This window comes from Physeter macrocephalus, chromosome 9 (assembly GCF_002837175.3).
Source record: "Physeter macrocephalus isolate SW-GA chromosome 9, ASM283717v5, whole genome shotgun sequence".
In the NCBI taxonomy this organism is placed as follows: domain Eukaryota; kingdom Metazoa; phylum Chordata; class Mammalia; order Artiodactyla; family Physeteridae; genus Physeter; species Physeter macrocephalus.
In genome coordinates, this window is record NC_041222.1 from 41146911 (window position 1) to 41162766 (window position 15856).

At 42.7% G+C, this 15856-nt stretch overlaps 1 protein-coding gene across 14 annotated transcripts in view; it reads left to right on the plus strand.

Moving 5' to 3' along the window:
- Window positions 1–15856, plus strand: part of TRPM3 (transient receptor potential cation channel subfamily M member 3) — an 832361-nt gene that overhangs the window by 747555 nt on the left and 68950 nt on the right. For 8 of the 14 annotated variants that reach the window (XM_024126887.2, XM_024126890.2, XM_028493881.1 and 5 more), the window contains 5 exons: window positions 182–211; window positions 1000–1289; window positions 1943–2171; window positions 4361–4528; window positions 9251–9391. In XM_024126887.2, coding sequence (XP_023982655.1) covers window positions 182–211; window positions 1000–1289; window positions 1943–2171; window positions 4361–4528; window positions 9251–9391 — 858 coding nt within the window. The remainder of the gene's footprint in view (window positions 1–181; window positions 212–999; window positions 1290–1942; window positions 2172–4360; window positions 4529–9250; window positions 9392–15856) is intronic. The other 6 variants (XM_024126889.2, XM_024126893.2, XM_028493883.1 and 3 more) reach the window with 1 other exon arrangement.

Below are 15856 nucleotides of genomic sequence, written 5' to 3' on the forward strand. Positions count from 1 at the left end.
AAATCCCTAATTCTCTTAGAATTTCTATAAAGAGTTTCCCCTGTGGTGTTTTATTTAGTGAAATGAATAAATGCTGTATGGTACAATAGATTTGTTCCATTACCTGTTTAAGATACATTAGGATTCTTTTCTTACCTCTATAAAGAAAGATGTAACTTTGTGCATAACATTTTTTTAACAGCCCAAAGCCTTGAAACTGCTGGGAATGGAGGTAAGTGTTTGCTCAAATTATTAGTGTCAATTGTTTATTCTCTTTATTACACATTTCAAAATATATATATAAGGTCAATCCAGTGGTAGGGCTTAGTACATGATTCTAAAATAAGGAGGTGAAATTTTTTCCAGTGTCGAGGGGGCAGGTCACAGTAGCTTTGAAAATTCTATCATGGGGTTATATTAGCATTGCAAACAAAAAAATAAATCCTATTTGAAATACTGACTTGAAAACCAAGAAAGCATATAAATTCCAGTAAGTGAAATCTATTCATGGGTGTTTACAAATGGCAACAGATCCAAAGACCAGAAATTCTTCACAAATGCATCTAATGAAGTATTCAGAAACTCAAGGTAGATTATCTGTCTCCCATCTTCTGTTCATGTGGTTATTATCATTTATCCAATTGCAAGTATAGGATGTCCTTGTCCTTTCAGCAGAAAGGGTAGTGCTGTCCATCATGAGGTACAAATAACCCTACTTGTAGAGGAAAAGAATGGACAAAAGTTAAAAAAAAAAGCCCATTAAAAAATATTGTTCTAAAATTAAAGTATAACACTGACATGTTCCCATAGGACTGTACATATGCATTTATTATAACTTGTTTTAAAGTTAGGCATGCAGGGGCTTGTGAGTTCTTTTAGAATAGAAGCTAGGAAAAGATAGTTCATTTTTTCTGTATCTATCCCAGAGCTGGGCCAGTAGTAGATATACAAGAACTATTTACTGAATTGAATGGATTCATTTCTAACTCCATCTCTATGTTTTTTTCCCTAAAATTACAGGATGATGTTCCCTTGAGGCGAGGAAGAAAGACAACCAAGAAGCGTGAAGAAGAGGTGGACATTGACTTGGATGACCCTGAGATCAACCACTTCCCTTTCCCTTTTCATGAGCTGATGGTGTGGGCCGTCCTGATGAAGCGACAGAAGATGGCCCTGTTCTTCTGGCAGCACGGCGAGGAGGCCATGGCCAAGGCCTTGGTGGCCTGTAAGCTCTGCAAAGCCATGGCCCATGAGGCTTCTGAGAATGACATGGTTGATGATATCTCCCAGGAGCTGAACCACAACTCCAGGTTGGACAGCCTAGCAAATGGCCTGGTCAGGGGAGGAGAAGGGAAGGTGGACCCCAGATACAGGTTTTTTGAGCTATCCAATACTTCAAGGGGAGACAGAATCAACCCAATGGTGCACACAGAGGGCGGACACAAACAGTTAACATTTACAGTGCACAGTGCTAGATACAGAGGTACATACAGATACATAGATTTCATTTCATCCTCTCAACTGCCTCAAGAGGTAGGTCCCTTATGATGCATAGTTTACACCTGAAGAAGATGAGACTCAGAGAATTTAAGTAACCTGTCCAAGATCACACACTTGTGGTTGACAAGGCCCAGCTCTGAACTGAGGTCTGTCACATTTAAGAAGACATACTGCACTCTGAGTTTTGGGTCTGCCTTCCACATCCATATGCCTTGAACTGGGGGCCTTGAGTGCAGGGATTGTGCTTCATTTGACTTACACCCCCAGTTCTAAACATGGTATCTGGCACACAGTAGATGCTTAATGGGTGTTGGCTGAATGAATGAATGAACAGACTAGACCCCATAAGGAACAACTAGACCACTCAGCGACCACCCTTTGTGGCTTGGCCAGTGGGTCCCCACTTTCATCATCTAAGTCTCCAAGATGGCCAAAAGACAGTTCCTCACATTCTCTCATTCAGGGACTTTGGCCAGCTGGCCGTGGAGCTCCTGGACCAGTCCTACAAGCAGGATGAGCAGCTGGCCATGAAACTGCTGACATATGAGCTGAAGAACTGGAGCAACGCCACATGCCTGCAGCTCGCGGTAGCTGCCAAGCACCGTGACTTCATCGCACACACATGCAGCCAGATGTTGCTCACGGACATGTGGATGGGTCGGCTCCGGATGCGCAAGAACTCAGGCCTCAAGGTCAGTGAGTCCAGAAGGCCCTGTTGGCTATGAGGACCAGAGGGCTGGTGGGAGCTTTCCAAGCCAAATCTGCAGTGGTAGTGGGCATTCTCTTAACTCGGGAGGGTGGTTCTAAGCCCCAACTGTGCATCAGAATCTTCTGTATAATGGGTTGTTTTTTTGAATACAGAGACGAGGGCCTACCCCAAATTCTGCTAAATCAGATCCTCTAGAGATGGCATGCCTAGACAGTAATATTCTCAGAAGATCCAAAGGTGATGGTCACACACAGGTACCACAGGAGGTATCATTTGCTCTGTCACAAGCCATGCTGCACCAGGAGACACTTACTTAGGCACCCTTTCACCTCCATGTGAGCCTGAATGCCTTGGCCCCCTCCTTGGCACCATAAAAGAGACATTGGCTCTTATGAGCTGTACTTTAGAAATTTTTTAAATGAAATAAAAATGAGATAGATTTATATGTAAAGGTGTTGCTAGATAATCCTGATCTATTCTTCATTGAAGGAAAACAAGTTGCAGACCAATATGTAGAGACTGAGTCCATTTCTTTGGTTTTATTAAAGCATGTACATGTATAGTTCTATTTGTACAACTTCTTTTTTTTTCTTTTTAAATAGAAAGGATAGACAGTAAATTGTTTGTAGTGGTTATCCCTGGGGTTGAAAGTATAAGAAATAGGACAATAAGTGGCTTTTGATTTTTTGTTTTCTTCAGTGTTTTACAAGGAAAACATTAAACTGAGAGAATTTTTTAAAAGACCAAAAAAATGGGAAGGGAAGATGGAAAAAATGTTTTAAAATGCTTTATCTGTTTAGAGTCTGTCACTGTTACAACTGAAGCCAGCCAGGCTTATACTTACCTACAACTACCTGCTCTAGGTAACTCTGAGGTCAGCCCAAAGCAAAAGGGCCACCAGAGCAGAGCAATCTGCTGAGGCCACCTGATTGAACCAGCAACCCTCCCCCACTCCACCCTTTCCGTGGGCTCTTGGCCCAGAGTCACAGAAGGGTTCCATGAAGTGGGTCATGGGCATTCCATCACTACACTGCAAACAACGCCAAGCCTGGCTCTCAGCTCTGAGGACAGGGTGTCATGTCCTCTGAAGACTGCCAGGCATGCCACCTGAGCGTTCCCAGGCCTGCCAGGCACCCTGAGTCAGGGTCACCACTCTTCCCTTTCCCTTAGCTGCTCTCAAGTCCCTGGGCACTCGAGCACAGACTGTCCCTGCCTCATTACTTGAGGATCATTTTTACTTATCCTTCACGGCCTCTCTTAGCCCCTCACCTTGGTATACTTTCTTCAGGGAGGGTTGTATTCAGAAGCCTTGTACACAGAACCATTTTAGGAGTGAGGGAACAGGTGAGAGAAGATTTAGGGAACACAAATCAGATGTCACTATTATCATTCAGAAACTTGGTCCCTGGAAATAGAGAATGAAATTATTGCCCTCTCATGAGAAAAGCCAATGAATTTAGTGTCATCACGTGGAGATTTAAGCATGTGGTTTATAATGAGAGAAATACAGTGCTGAGCCTCGTGGGGCATTTGTGCAGAGGGATTCTCATAGTGATACAGAGCCCACGTGTGTGTGTGTGTGTGTGTGTGTGTGTGTATTTCTGTTGGATAGTAGCAAATGCTGGGGGATGCTCTAAAATGAAGACCGTTTTCCTACATGGACTTTTTCAAGGTCAGCTTAGGACAGTATTTTTTACAGAGATAACCAGATGACACATAATCACTCCCACTTGGCATATTAATAAATAAATGCCAATGGACATTAGTATGAACTGATTTCACAAAGTGCCATCAAGTGACTAAATGGGAATCTGAATTTTTTCCCATTTTTGCCTTGGGTAGAATCTTTTTCCTCTGCTTCCCTCATGCAAAGTAGGTGTTAATTGGATAAGATGTATTTGGGTAAGATGCTTTGTTTCTCCAAAATCAGACTGAGCTACTGTGAGTTAACAGTTAACAGTTCCCAATCATGTGGGCAGAAGTGACCCTCTTAGCATGGATGTTCTTAGTTATTCAGATATGCAGGTCCCCACTGTGGGCACACCCAACACTCACACACCCTCACATCACACACACACAGACCCCACTCCCCAGGCTCTCTGATTCTAAGCAACCACCCTTATCTTAATCCTTTAAATGTGATTATTATTATTATCATTATTATTACTTTAGGTAATTCTGGGAATTCTACTTCCTCCTTCAATTCTCAGCTTGGAGTTCAAGAACAAAGATGACATGCCCTATATGACTCAGGCCCAGGAAATTCACCTACAAGAGAAGGAGCAAGAAGAACCAGAGAAGCCCACAAAGGAAAAAGACGAAGAGGACATGGAACTGACAGTAAGAAAAAACTATTCAGTTATTGTCAGAGGGGAGAACCCCTAATCCACCTCTCTCATGGATATGGCTTAAGATTTAATAACTCTTGAGGTCAGCCTCCCACCAGATACTTTCATTTAAGTATTGAGACCAGGTTATTACAAAAGTGTCCTCTCGGGGACTTCCCTGGCGGTCCAGTGGTTAAGACTCTGTGCTTCCAATGCAGGGGGCACGGGTTTGATCCCTGGTTGGGGAACTAAGGTCCCACATGCCGCATGGTGCAGCCAAGAAAAAATAAGTGTCCTCTCTGTGCACAAATAACATAACTAAAGGGACTGATTCTAATCCTTCAGCCAGGTAAGTGGCACTCAACAACCCAGTGAAATTCAGAAGCAAGACACCCTGAATTTTCCAAACAGGCGATACTTTATAAACAACAGGTGATGTGGCAGTCTTAGCACCCGAAGAAGGAAAGGGAATCTGATTTGGGAGCAGCTGGCTCCACTGAGCTGGAGCCGTTGTGCTGATCAGAAGCTAAGCCTTTATCTTCTTCGAGGTCAGGCTCACAAATACAGCACTAATTGAATTTTGGGGTTTGTATGGAAGGCTTTTATTAGCTCTTCCTGGTATAATTATAGAGCATGGATGGTTTGTTCTGTGGGGGGAATGGGGCAGCTGGGCATGGGACAGCTTCCTGCAACCCCTGCTGGAGCAGCATGACTACCACTGGATTGTATCCAAAGCCTAAAAACATCACATGCTATTAAAGGGACAAACAAGGCTTCAGAGCTTTGGAAACATACGGCAACAGCTCCACAGGACTTCCTGGATACCCCCCACCCTCCCCACCACCCTGGCCAATTACCGTGATGAGCCAGAAGAAGCTGTTTGGGGAAAAAACAAAAATTGGTTTTGCTCAGGTGACAAAAGGCCTTGGCATTATTATCCTAAGTGGGACCACCCTGCGAATTGTTTTTCCTCCAGATAAACACTATTTCCTTCAGTAGGTCCTTCCTAAAGATCTATTTGCAGGCACATTCCCAGCCCCAAGTACAACAGGGGCTATGCATCGAGCCACTCTTTGGATTGATTAGTCATTCACTGCTTTTGGCTCACTGAGTTCAAGTCCTATGTTTGCTTTCAGTTTCAGGATCCTTATATAAATTAGTGGAGGAGTCTGCTTCCCTCTATGACAGGATCAAATGACTGTCTTCCCTAAAGAACTTACCATAATTTTGGCCTCTGAACCCCTTCAAGGATAGGAAATGATATTTTGATCATTAGCAGAAACGTTGGTAGTAGTAATACCAAATCTTTATTGAATGCTTCAGCAGAGGGGTAAGGAGTGTGTGCTCTGGAGCCAGAATCCTGCCCTGTCACCTACTCACTGTGGGACCTTGGGCCCAGTTTCTTAACCTCTAACATGGGAATAATGACATTATTATTATTACTAGCTCACAGGTACATGTAAACTATGTAACAAGTGTACCTGTAACTAATGTAGACTGGTGCCTAGCACATGGTAAATGTTTGCTAATATTGCTATAATGGTGCTAAATGCTTAACCATACACTTACTCATGGAATCCTCACAACAAACCCACAAGGTAGGTACTATTGTTATACCATTTTATAGATGAGGAAGCTGAGACTCAAGAGAGGTTAAATGGTCCAAGGTTACCCACCTAATTAGTTGCAAAGCCGGGATTAGAACCCAGGCATGCAGACTCCACTGGCCATGCTTTTACCTGATAAAGCTAAGGGATGCAAAGAATTTCTTCCTAGTCTCAAATGTAGGAGCTCAGCTGGTTTGGTCCACCACGTAGTAGAAAGAATCCAATAGGGAAGCATGGGCCTCCTGTGTCGAGTATGACATGGCCTTGACATTGGTGTACATCCTAGGAAGGCTCAAAGAAGGAACCTAGGAAGGTAGCCAGAAGCTAAAGCAGTATTCTATGTGGTTGGGTCTCAAGGAAGATAACAAAAGAGGCAGCTGCCTCTCCTGCTCAGTCCAGAGTTTTGAGGATCTGATCTTTCAAGAAGCCACAATAAAAGATGCATCTCTGGACTAAGAGCAAGGTCTACTTCCCAAAGAATAGCCCCTGCCATTGTCTACTGAGAACCCAAGTAGAAGACACCACAACAGCATTACTGCCTGAGCTGATTCTCCGCAGGCTGAAACAGCAGGGAGAAGGAAAGGAAGGAAAGGACTTATGGGCTGGTAAAGTCAGGGTTGGACAGCACTTGTTTTTAAGGTGGCACTTTCTTTGACCCTAATGACAAATTCTGTTACTGCTGGACCACTGGTCTCAGCTCACCCCAGACAGAATTGGAGAATACAGCTTGTTGACAACTCCACTCCCTTCATAGCATTGATATTTGAGCTTCTGTGTTAAACCAATATATCATCTCTTGGAATGGAACATTTTCCCTTGGCCCTTCCAAAATTATACATGAAATATCAGCCTCAGTTTGCTTCACTTTAGTAGCCTTTAATAGCTTAGTTCACCTCAAAGGATCTTTCCCAGTCTCAACATCTGTGTCTAGCCAGCAAAGATTCTGAAATCCATATTGTGCAGTCATGTCTGTATTTGTCCCTGTTACAATCTGCTTTAAGAAATGTAGGCTAAGGAAATGTTTGACTACTGGGAAAAGAAATCAACAAAATCAGCAAGTTATGCTGCTTAAGCTGGAATTAATGAAATGTCGAAAATGCTTTACTTAAACCATGAAAGACAAGCCTCTTAAGAATGCACTCACTTTGAAATATTTTTGAACAATAAAGGCAAAATAGACTGTTCTGTTTTTCACTTTGTTTTACCTGCCTTGCTAGGTAAGTGTCTTGAATTTTTCCTAATAAAGCCTCAACACACACACAGACCCAGGGCATTGTTACAACTCTGTTGGGAAAGCCACCGTCCCTAGAGGTTACCCTAAGACGCCATTCTCCAAGATGCCTAAAACCCTCCAAGCTGCCTTTACTCTCATCTAATTGTGTACCCAAATGGTCTTGTATTATTGAGCATATAAATAAGCAGAATCGAAGTAGGATAATTATGTTACATATATTATAAATTATAGAAGAGAAATATCATGTAACTTCAGAGTTTCATGAGGTCAATGATCGATACTTATAGAACCCTATTGCTGTCTAGTGTGCTATATCCATCACAAAGATTGACTCAGCTCACTGATCAAAATAAATTCTTAGATAGGCCATAGTATGGAATCTTACCTGTTCATTAGTTCAAGGTACTTTTCCAGCCAGAGAGTCCATAAAGGAATGGAAGTTACCCTTTCCTGAAATCCTACGGTTACAGGTACATCATTTGTTGATTGTTACATATTTGAGTAAAGTGGATATTTGAGGCAATGACAAAAATAGTTGAAACTAATATATCTATATTGTGGGTAAGGTAGTTTGAAACCAGAATTATCTAGTGGTTGTCTCTGTTCTCAACTTCAAGGTAAATTATTTTGGTAATTAGATCTGCAACTTTAAACCCATATTCCTATACTTTTTCTTCTCCCAAATCCTTATCTGTCTTCAGTAGTTATAAGGTTTTACCCTGTTCTCACACTTAATAAAAATTTCATTTCCCAAACATTGTAGAACTAACCTTGCTTAGAACAATATGGAAAGAATTAAAGCCAAGAAATTATGCTGTAATAGGTGCCTAATATCACACTTTTTTTTTTCTTGTGAGAGATCCCAACTAGATCATTTCAGTCACGAGTATCCGAGAAAGTCTTAGTTCACTTTAAAGACCAGCTAATCTTTACCGAGCACTTATTACGTTCCAGATGCCAATTGATTTGTAAACCAGCCCTCTATCAGGTGCTATTACTACCCTTATTTTACAGTTAAAGAAACTAAGTCTCAGAGAGGTTAAAAGAGTTGCCCAAGGTACCACAGATTCTAAGTGTCCAGGGTAGGACCTAGTCCCTTTCTGTGTCCGCTTTTTCTCAAGTTCTGCCTTTTTTGTGATGTTTAATTGTTGTTGCCGCTTCTCCTGTCAGAAATGAGGAGGAAATAGTGAATTCTTAAGAAGATCTGCAACAACTTGGGAGATGAGGGCCTTTTCTGCTCAGGCCTGACTTCCAGTCCCATCTGGTTGACTCTGCCATGCAGAGGAAGGCAGTGTGCCCAGGAATCACCAAACTAGCACCAGCAGTAATTCAGGCTTTACAGGGTTTGAAATCAGGGAACCAAGGCATATGCCCGAGAGTTGGGTAGACATTCCTAAGTTCAGGCACTACAGATAACTTAACCTCTTGAATATTCAACACCTTTGGATAAATAAGGTATTACTAGTCCAATTTACCCTTGACTTAACAGTCGTTAGCATGAGTAGAGAACCCAGACCTGCCTGTTTCACGATATATAAAGGGAGAGAAGGGTGGGGAGGAATGATAGATTCCTGGCCTTTCCAGGTTACGCTCTTTCTGTCTCTCAGAACTCTGGGTATCTTCCAACAGCTCATCTTCCAGAGGTTCCAGGCTGGAAGAGAAGAGAATGGTCAAGAAATATCCCTAAGGCCTTCCATCCCAGGGAAGGGGTACATAGATTCTGTGTATAATGCAAATGCACACTGAGGGAAGGCACAATCTCTAAATCTCTGGGGGCCCTGAGCAAAGCTCTTAGGTTCTATGAACACACTTTCCCCATCTATAAAATGAGATACATGTTGAAACATGTTCTGCAGAACCCTGCTGTGATGGTATTGGTTCTCTTCCACTGTAGGCAATGTTGGGACGAAACAACGGGGAGTCCTCCAGGAAGAAGGATGAAGAGGAAGTTCAGAGCAGACACCGGTTAATCCCCCTGGGCAGAAAAATCTATGAATTCTACAATGCACCCATTGTGAAGTTCTGGTTCTACACTGTAAGCATCTTTCCTTTTCTCCTTTTATCAAAGGAGGAAAGGCCACAAAGAGCCAATGTCAGTTTCTCACACACCTGGGTAGTTTCTTCTACAAGTCATTATATAAAGACCATACAGGCAGGAATAATGGCTCTATGACCTTGCTTTTTCCTATAGCTTTGCAAGATTTGTGGAGTTTGTGAGGCAGCTTCCACAGCTTCTACATTTCTCCTCCCTGCAGAAAAGAAAGGAAATGGTAAAAGTGAGAACTAGCAGAAATAGAGGTGAGATGAATATGAGTCTAGTCTAGAAGGGAATAGAGGTCCTTCTACAGAACGCTTCCCTGTTCTGGATGGATGAGCAGTGGATCAGAGTTACCCATTTTAGACACCAGTCCTGGGTTTGGGGGGACATTTGGTGGGTAAGGGCTGAGCAGAGTGTTAGAAGGAAAACCACTAAAGATGGGGATCAGAAGTGTGTAATTACTCCCAATCTGGTATGTCATCAAACAACCTTTCTTGCTCTGACACGGTTAAACAACATGCAAAACAAAGCAGCAAAAAACATGCAAAGCAACCTACAATCACAGCAGATACTGTCCAGTAAGCACACCCTGCAAATATTTTCTGCCCACAAGATAAAAGATTATCCCTGAAATAGCCTCCTCATATGGGAGAAATGGCCCGTCTGCCCTGTTTTTCATGATATTTTAAGCTTAAGGTGAGCTTTGACCCAGGTCGTCTCTGCTGCTCTCCAGCCAACGGCGGAGCTGTGCCAGATGAAAGATAGTGCATCTGTATTTTTGGCCTTTTTCACAACCGGCTCCACACCAGTCACTTAAGTCAGCAACAGGATAATCTGAGTCTGAGGCCGAGATGACGCAAATGACCAGATGAGGTCCTTTTTGTGTGGTCCTGGGTGCTAACACTCAACGCCGGCTTTAAGCCAGGCTTTCCCAGCCTCAGCACGATTGACGTGCGGGGCGGAATAATTCTTTGTTGAGGAGGGCTGTCCATGCGCAGCAGCATCCCCGGCCTCTATCCACTAGATGCCAGTAGCAGTCTCCAGCCCCCAGGTAGGACAACCAAAATGTCTCCAGACATTGCCAGATGTCTCCTCGTGGGGTAAAACTGCCACAAGTTGAAAACCACTACTTTAAAGTCTGGTCTTCAAAGGGGATGGGAAATTACTAAAATACCAATATGATCTTTTTAGTGAAGTAAAAATTTAAATTTAAAGTTTAAATTTATTAACATTAAAAAAAATCCTTCCCCCCCCCGAAAAAAAATAACTAAGGCATGCAGAAATCATTTCTATTTATCTACTGCATGCAGATACACACTATTTTTACCCTGCGGAAAACAACGAAGTGGTGGCAAGCATGGACTTTGGAAGTCAGACAGCCTAAGTGGAAATCCTGTCTGGGCCTCTTTATTATTGTGTCACCTTAAGCAAGTTACTTTAGCACTACGTTCCCAGTTTTCTTAAGATGGGGATAGTAATAGTACCTACTTTATAAGGTTTGGTAAAGATTAAATGTGTTAAAATATGTAAAGCACTTAGAGCAGGGCCTGGAACACGTAAGCACAATATAAATGTAACTGTTGTTATTCCTAGGCTGGTCCCATTGCAGAGCAACGGTCAGTGTTTTATTCATCCACCCAGGCAACAATGATAAACTATCATTTATTGAATACCTACCTTTCTCTTATATTAGACTGCTTTAATTGTCTAGGACAGAGCGTGGCAAACTACAGCTCACAGGCCAGACCCAGCCCACTGCCCATTATTGTGGCAGGTGAGCTAAGAATGTTTTTTACATTTTTAAAGAGTTGAAATAAAATCTACTGAAGACTGATTAGTGACACGTGAAAATTACATGAAATTCACATGTAATTCATGTGTCCATAAATAAAGTTTTACTGGAATACGGCCAAACTCATTCATTTACCTATAGTCTGGGTGCTTTCGTGCTACAACTGTTGAGTTGATTACTTGCGATAGAGACCATCTGGCCCACAAAGCCTTAAAAATTATCTGGTCCTTTACAGAAAATGTTTACAGACTCCTGATCTAGAGCATGAAAGAAACCAGTAGTAGTATCAAGAATTATCTATCACCTTTACAAATAGAATACTAGCTTCTCTTACCCTTCCAAGGCATCTCTTTTTTTCTTTGTCTGAGTTCAGTATTAATTTTATTTCCTTGATTCCTCTAGTCCCCATTTACTTAGCTGAGGCAATTTGTTAGCCAAGAATGTTTTTAAATCACAGATGCCTTGCCAGTGGTTCTGAGCCTTGGCTACGCATTAGAATCACCTGGAGTGCTTAAAAAAAAAAACAACCTGAGTTCTATTTAATCTATATGTTTATCTACTTAAAAAGATGCCTGGGTTCTTTTCCCGGAGATTCTGTTGACATTGTTCTGGGGCACAGCCAGGACATCAGGATATTTCAAAGCTCCCAAGTGGTTGTAATGAGTAGCCAGGGATGAGAACCACTGCCCTAGACAAAGGGCTGAGTTTTCAGCCTGGTATTTCCAAAACTTCCATGATGATAAGGGATTGTGTTAGAAATGCAAATTCCTGGCCCAGTCACAGACCCACTAAATGAAATCTCCAGGGAGGAGCCCGAGCGGTCGTGTTTAACAAGCTTCCCAGGTGAGTCTTGTGGTCTGGGAAGCTTGGGGCATGCTGCTTTTCTTGTACCATATACTGCAGGTTGTGAGGCTGTCCCTTTGAGAAGTGGGGCCCACGTGTCCAGCTCCCTTCTGCATGGCTGACTGGGTTACCCTCCACAAACCCATCAGACTGGATGCTCCAGTCATGTCTGATTGTGTTTTCACAATGATTTTCAGAAATCCATATATATTGACAAAGCCTCAAAGAAGTAACTGGAGATGCGGAGTGTCAATCTTTAAAGTCCCCAGAGATGCTTAACAATAAAATGCAGCTTTAGATCAAAGGGCCCATTTGCTTTTGGTTGTGTTTTTTTCTGTAAGAGTAGTTCCCACCTTGATTTCCCAAAGTATCCCCTTCTACACTCCCAAGGTTCTGAAAGGTAGGACACACTTCACTTCCACATAACCTCACTTCCATGTCTTAGCAAGTTTCCAGAGGAGCGGGTTGAGTCCTCTTCTGTTCCAAGAAGAAAGGAGGCAGGGATCCAGCTGGCTCCCAGACCAGTTTGTGGTGAGAGCCTGTTTCAAGTGCCCAGCTGGAGAGGATGCCAATTCAAGGTGCAAAGTGGTGCCAGGTCAGAGGGCACCGGGTGTGCTCTGGGCTTCTCCAGCAGGAACAGACTCCTTCCTCTGCTAACACGATGGGCCCCTCCACGCTCTAGTGGAAGTAGGAAGAGGCCTGGGAAGAAGCAAGGAATGGCCAGGGATCCCCAGGCAGCTTCAGCAGGCTTTGGTGCTTGCATTTCATACTTTAGGAGTCATGCACCTTGGTTAATGGTACATTTATAAAAATATATAGGCAAATAAAATACAAATTCTTATAGGATTCCCACTAACTTAAGAATCACAAGGTTCTGTTTCTTTTCAAAGCTATGGCATTCTACACACAGCTTGTTAAAGCTTACAGAATATATATGTGTGTATATATGTGAATATATATTCACACACACACACACACACACACACACACACACACATACACACACACACACATTAAAGCATGTCATGTTAGGGTTATCTGCAGCAAGGCCCCATGAATGTTAGCGAGTTCTAAGATAGGTTTCTTCCAAGGCAGCATCCAGTCCTCTGTTGTACCACTGAAACATGTTTAAAGCCCTATTTTTGGAAGTCCGTATTTTGAGAGTTGTCCCAAAATATTATATTGTAGCTTGTTTATGGAAAGAAAAGCATTGTAGAGTAACTGATTTAAAAAATAGGAGCTAAAAAGGATGGTTGTGGAGGAAGCGTAAGCAATGAGGTCAATTTAAAAAAGAAAAAAGAGAAGAGAGGTATGAGTAGTTAAGGGGGGTAAAAAGAAAGGAAGGACTGAGGTAAGAGGAGGCGAGAGGCATAGAAGTTTCTTGAAAAAAGAGGTGTATAATAATATCAGTCACCATTCATTGGGCCTCTATACTGTATCAGGAGGTAGATGCATATTCCCCTCCCCCATCCTTCTGAAAGCTCTACAGGGTCGGTAGCAAACATCTCCATTTCACAGAAGGGAGGCCCAGGCAGGCGAAGTGATTTTACACAAAAAGATACAGCTGGGATGTACTTGAGCCAGGATTTAAATCCAAGTTTCACTGACTTTGCATCTACATTCCTTCCACCAAACACAAGTCCTTCTGCCAAACAAGTACATTAGACCTGTGTTCAGAGGAGAGAGGCAGATTGAAGGAGTTATTTAAGTACTAAAATGAAGAGGTTCTGGAAGAATTGTGTGTGTGTCACTGGGCCTACCTGTGACAAGAGAAGATAATGCTCTGGAATGTTTTGTAATGAACTGAGTAAAATGACAAAACCTGGGCAGTTAACAAGGCCCACCAGAAGCAGTGGAATTTGGTCCAACAAGGAGAAGGAAGCAACTAGAAAGAGAGAAGGATTTCAGGTCAGAAGGAGGCTAAGAGCATATTTCACCGTTTATCCACTGAAGTCCTTTCCTTGTGTTTTGTAAAATACAGAACTCACAGGGACTAGAGAGTGGATGCCAGTGTATAATGGTAAACAGGAACCATATGAAACAAATTACACTCTAAACACCATCTTACACGATTTCACATTGAGTAGACTCTTTTCAGGTGAGGTTTTTCACAACATGCTAATGATCCCAAAGGGGGTGGGGTAGGAACTGAGGCATGGTTATAAATGGTGGTCCTTGGGCGTGGGGAGTGTGTGTGGGGGGGTGTATACCAAAGTGAATATCTCAGGAGGAGGAGGAGGAGGAGGCTTGCTGATCCGCCAGCATCTATGCAGCTGCCCTCTCACTTTCATACGTGATCTCATTCAACTCTGACATGCCCACCCTTCAAGAGATGAGAAGTTATATCGCTGTGTCTGTAAATCCGTCAATGTAATAGGGTCTCAGAAAGTACCTTTGACTCATATTAAGGACCTATGTATTCATTTATTTTTTAAATGAGAAGGAAGGGGGAAAAAAGGAAAAGGGAGGATTAAAAGGAAAAAGGGGGAGAAAAAGGAAAAGAGGGATAGAAAAGGAAAGGGAGGGAAAAAAGGGGAAGAAAAAAGGAAAGGGGGAAGAGAAAAGGAAAAGGGGAGGGTAAAAAAAGGGGAGAGGATAAAAAAGAAAAAAGGAAAAGGGAATAAAACAGGAAGAAAAAAAGAAAAGGGATAAAAAAAGAAAAAGAAAAGGGGAGAGAAAAAGAAAAGAAGGGGAAAAAGAAAAAAGGAAAAGGGATGAAAAAAGAAAAAGGGAAGGAAAGAAGGAAAGAGGTCTGTTAGTAGAGAACGCATCGTTTCTCTAGCTCTGCAGGGCCGCCCGTTACCCTGTCTCCTAGCCAGGCTGCATCTTTCTCCACCTTCTAAGCTGCCTCCAGGGCTCCAGAATCATGCAGTATCTCCAAAATTCTCAAGGTCTCAATCCTTTTGCCCACACCATATCCTATTATTTGCTACCTAAGCTCCAAAGAGTGCAGATTTCAATAAATTCACTCTTAGTTCCTATTCACAGCCCCTGAGGCCCCTAAAGGCAGCAAAGTACCTTACTCGACCTGAAGCCTTGCCTAGAAAAGGCTTAACTTCTATGCCATTGCCCCTAGGATGAGTTTTTTTCTCCAGAGGCTCCTCAGCCCCTTATGTAAGAACCTCACTAGCCCTCCTATACTCCACTCATCTAGATATACCTGAGTCGTCCAGTGACATTCACCAAACCTGAACCCGGAGGAGTTTTCCCGGGACATCCAGCAACTCAGCTAGTTCCATCAGGGCTCAACCTGCAGTGCTAGTGCCTCATGAGGATTAAACCTTACTCCAAGCCACAGTCGGCCTCACAGACTCATTCTTTCCTATAAATTGCTTTTCTTCTCTTGTTTTGTTCAAAGAAGCAGAAACCAGGAAGGAATATCCCAGCTTGGATAGGGCAGGAAAGCAGTGCCTGGGATAAGAAGTAAAACCTTCCCAGGGCACCGCCAAACCAAGCACATTAAGATAGGAGAAAAAAAGAAGACATTAACATAGAAGAGAATTAAAGTGGGGCTCCAAGAAATTCCGGGCTATTATTTATGTCTGTTTGACCAATTTACACGTATAGCATGTGTCTGCCTTTCCTTCTTACAGACATTTAATCTACCTGGCATTCATTAGGCAAAAATTCACTGTGCTGTCCTAGTTCAAGGACCCAAGGCTCGTGCCTGAGCAAGAGCAGCCCTTGAGAGAAGAGGTTCCATTTTTAGCCAAGAAAATACGAGAAACGGGGAATTGCAAAACAAAATGGTGCATCATGACATACAGGTACAAGCAAAGTACTGGGATGCAGAGACACGCAAGGATCAAAAGGAAGATTGTATATCA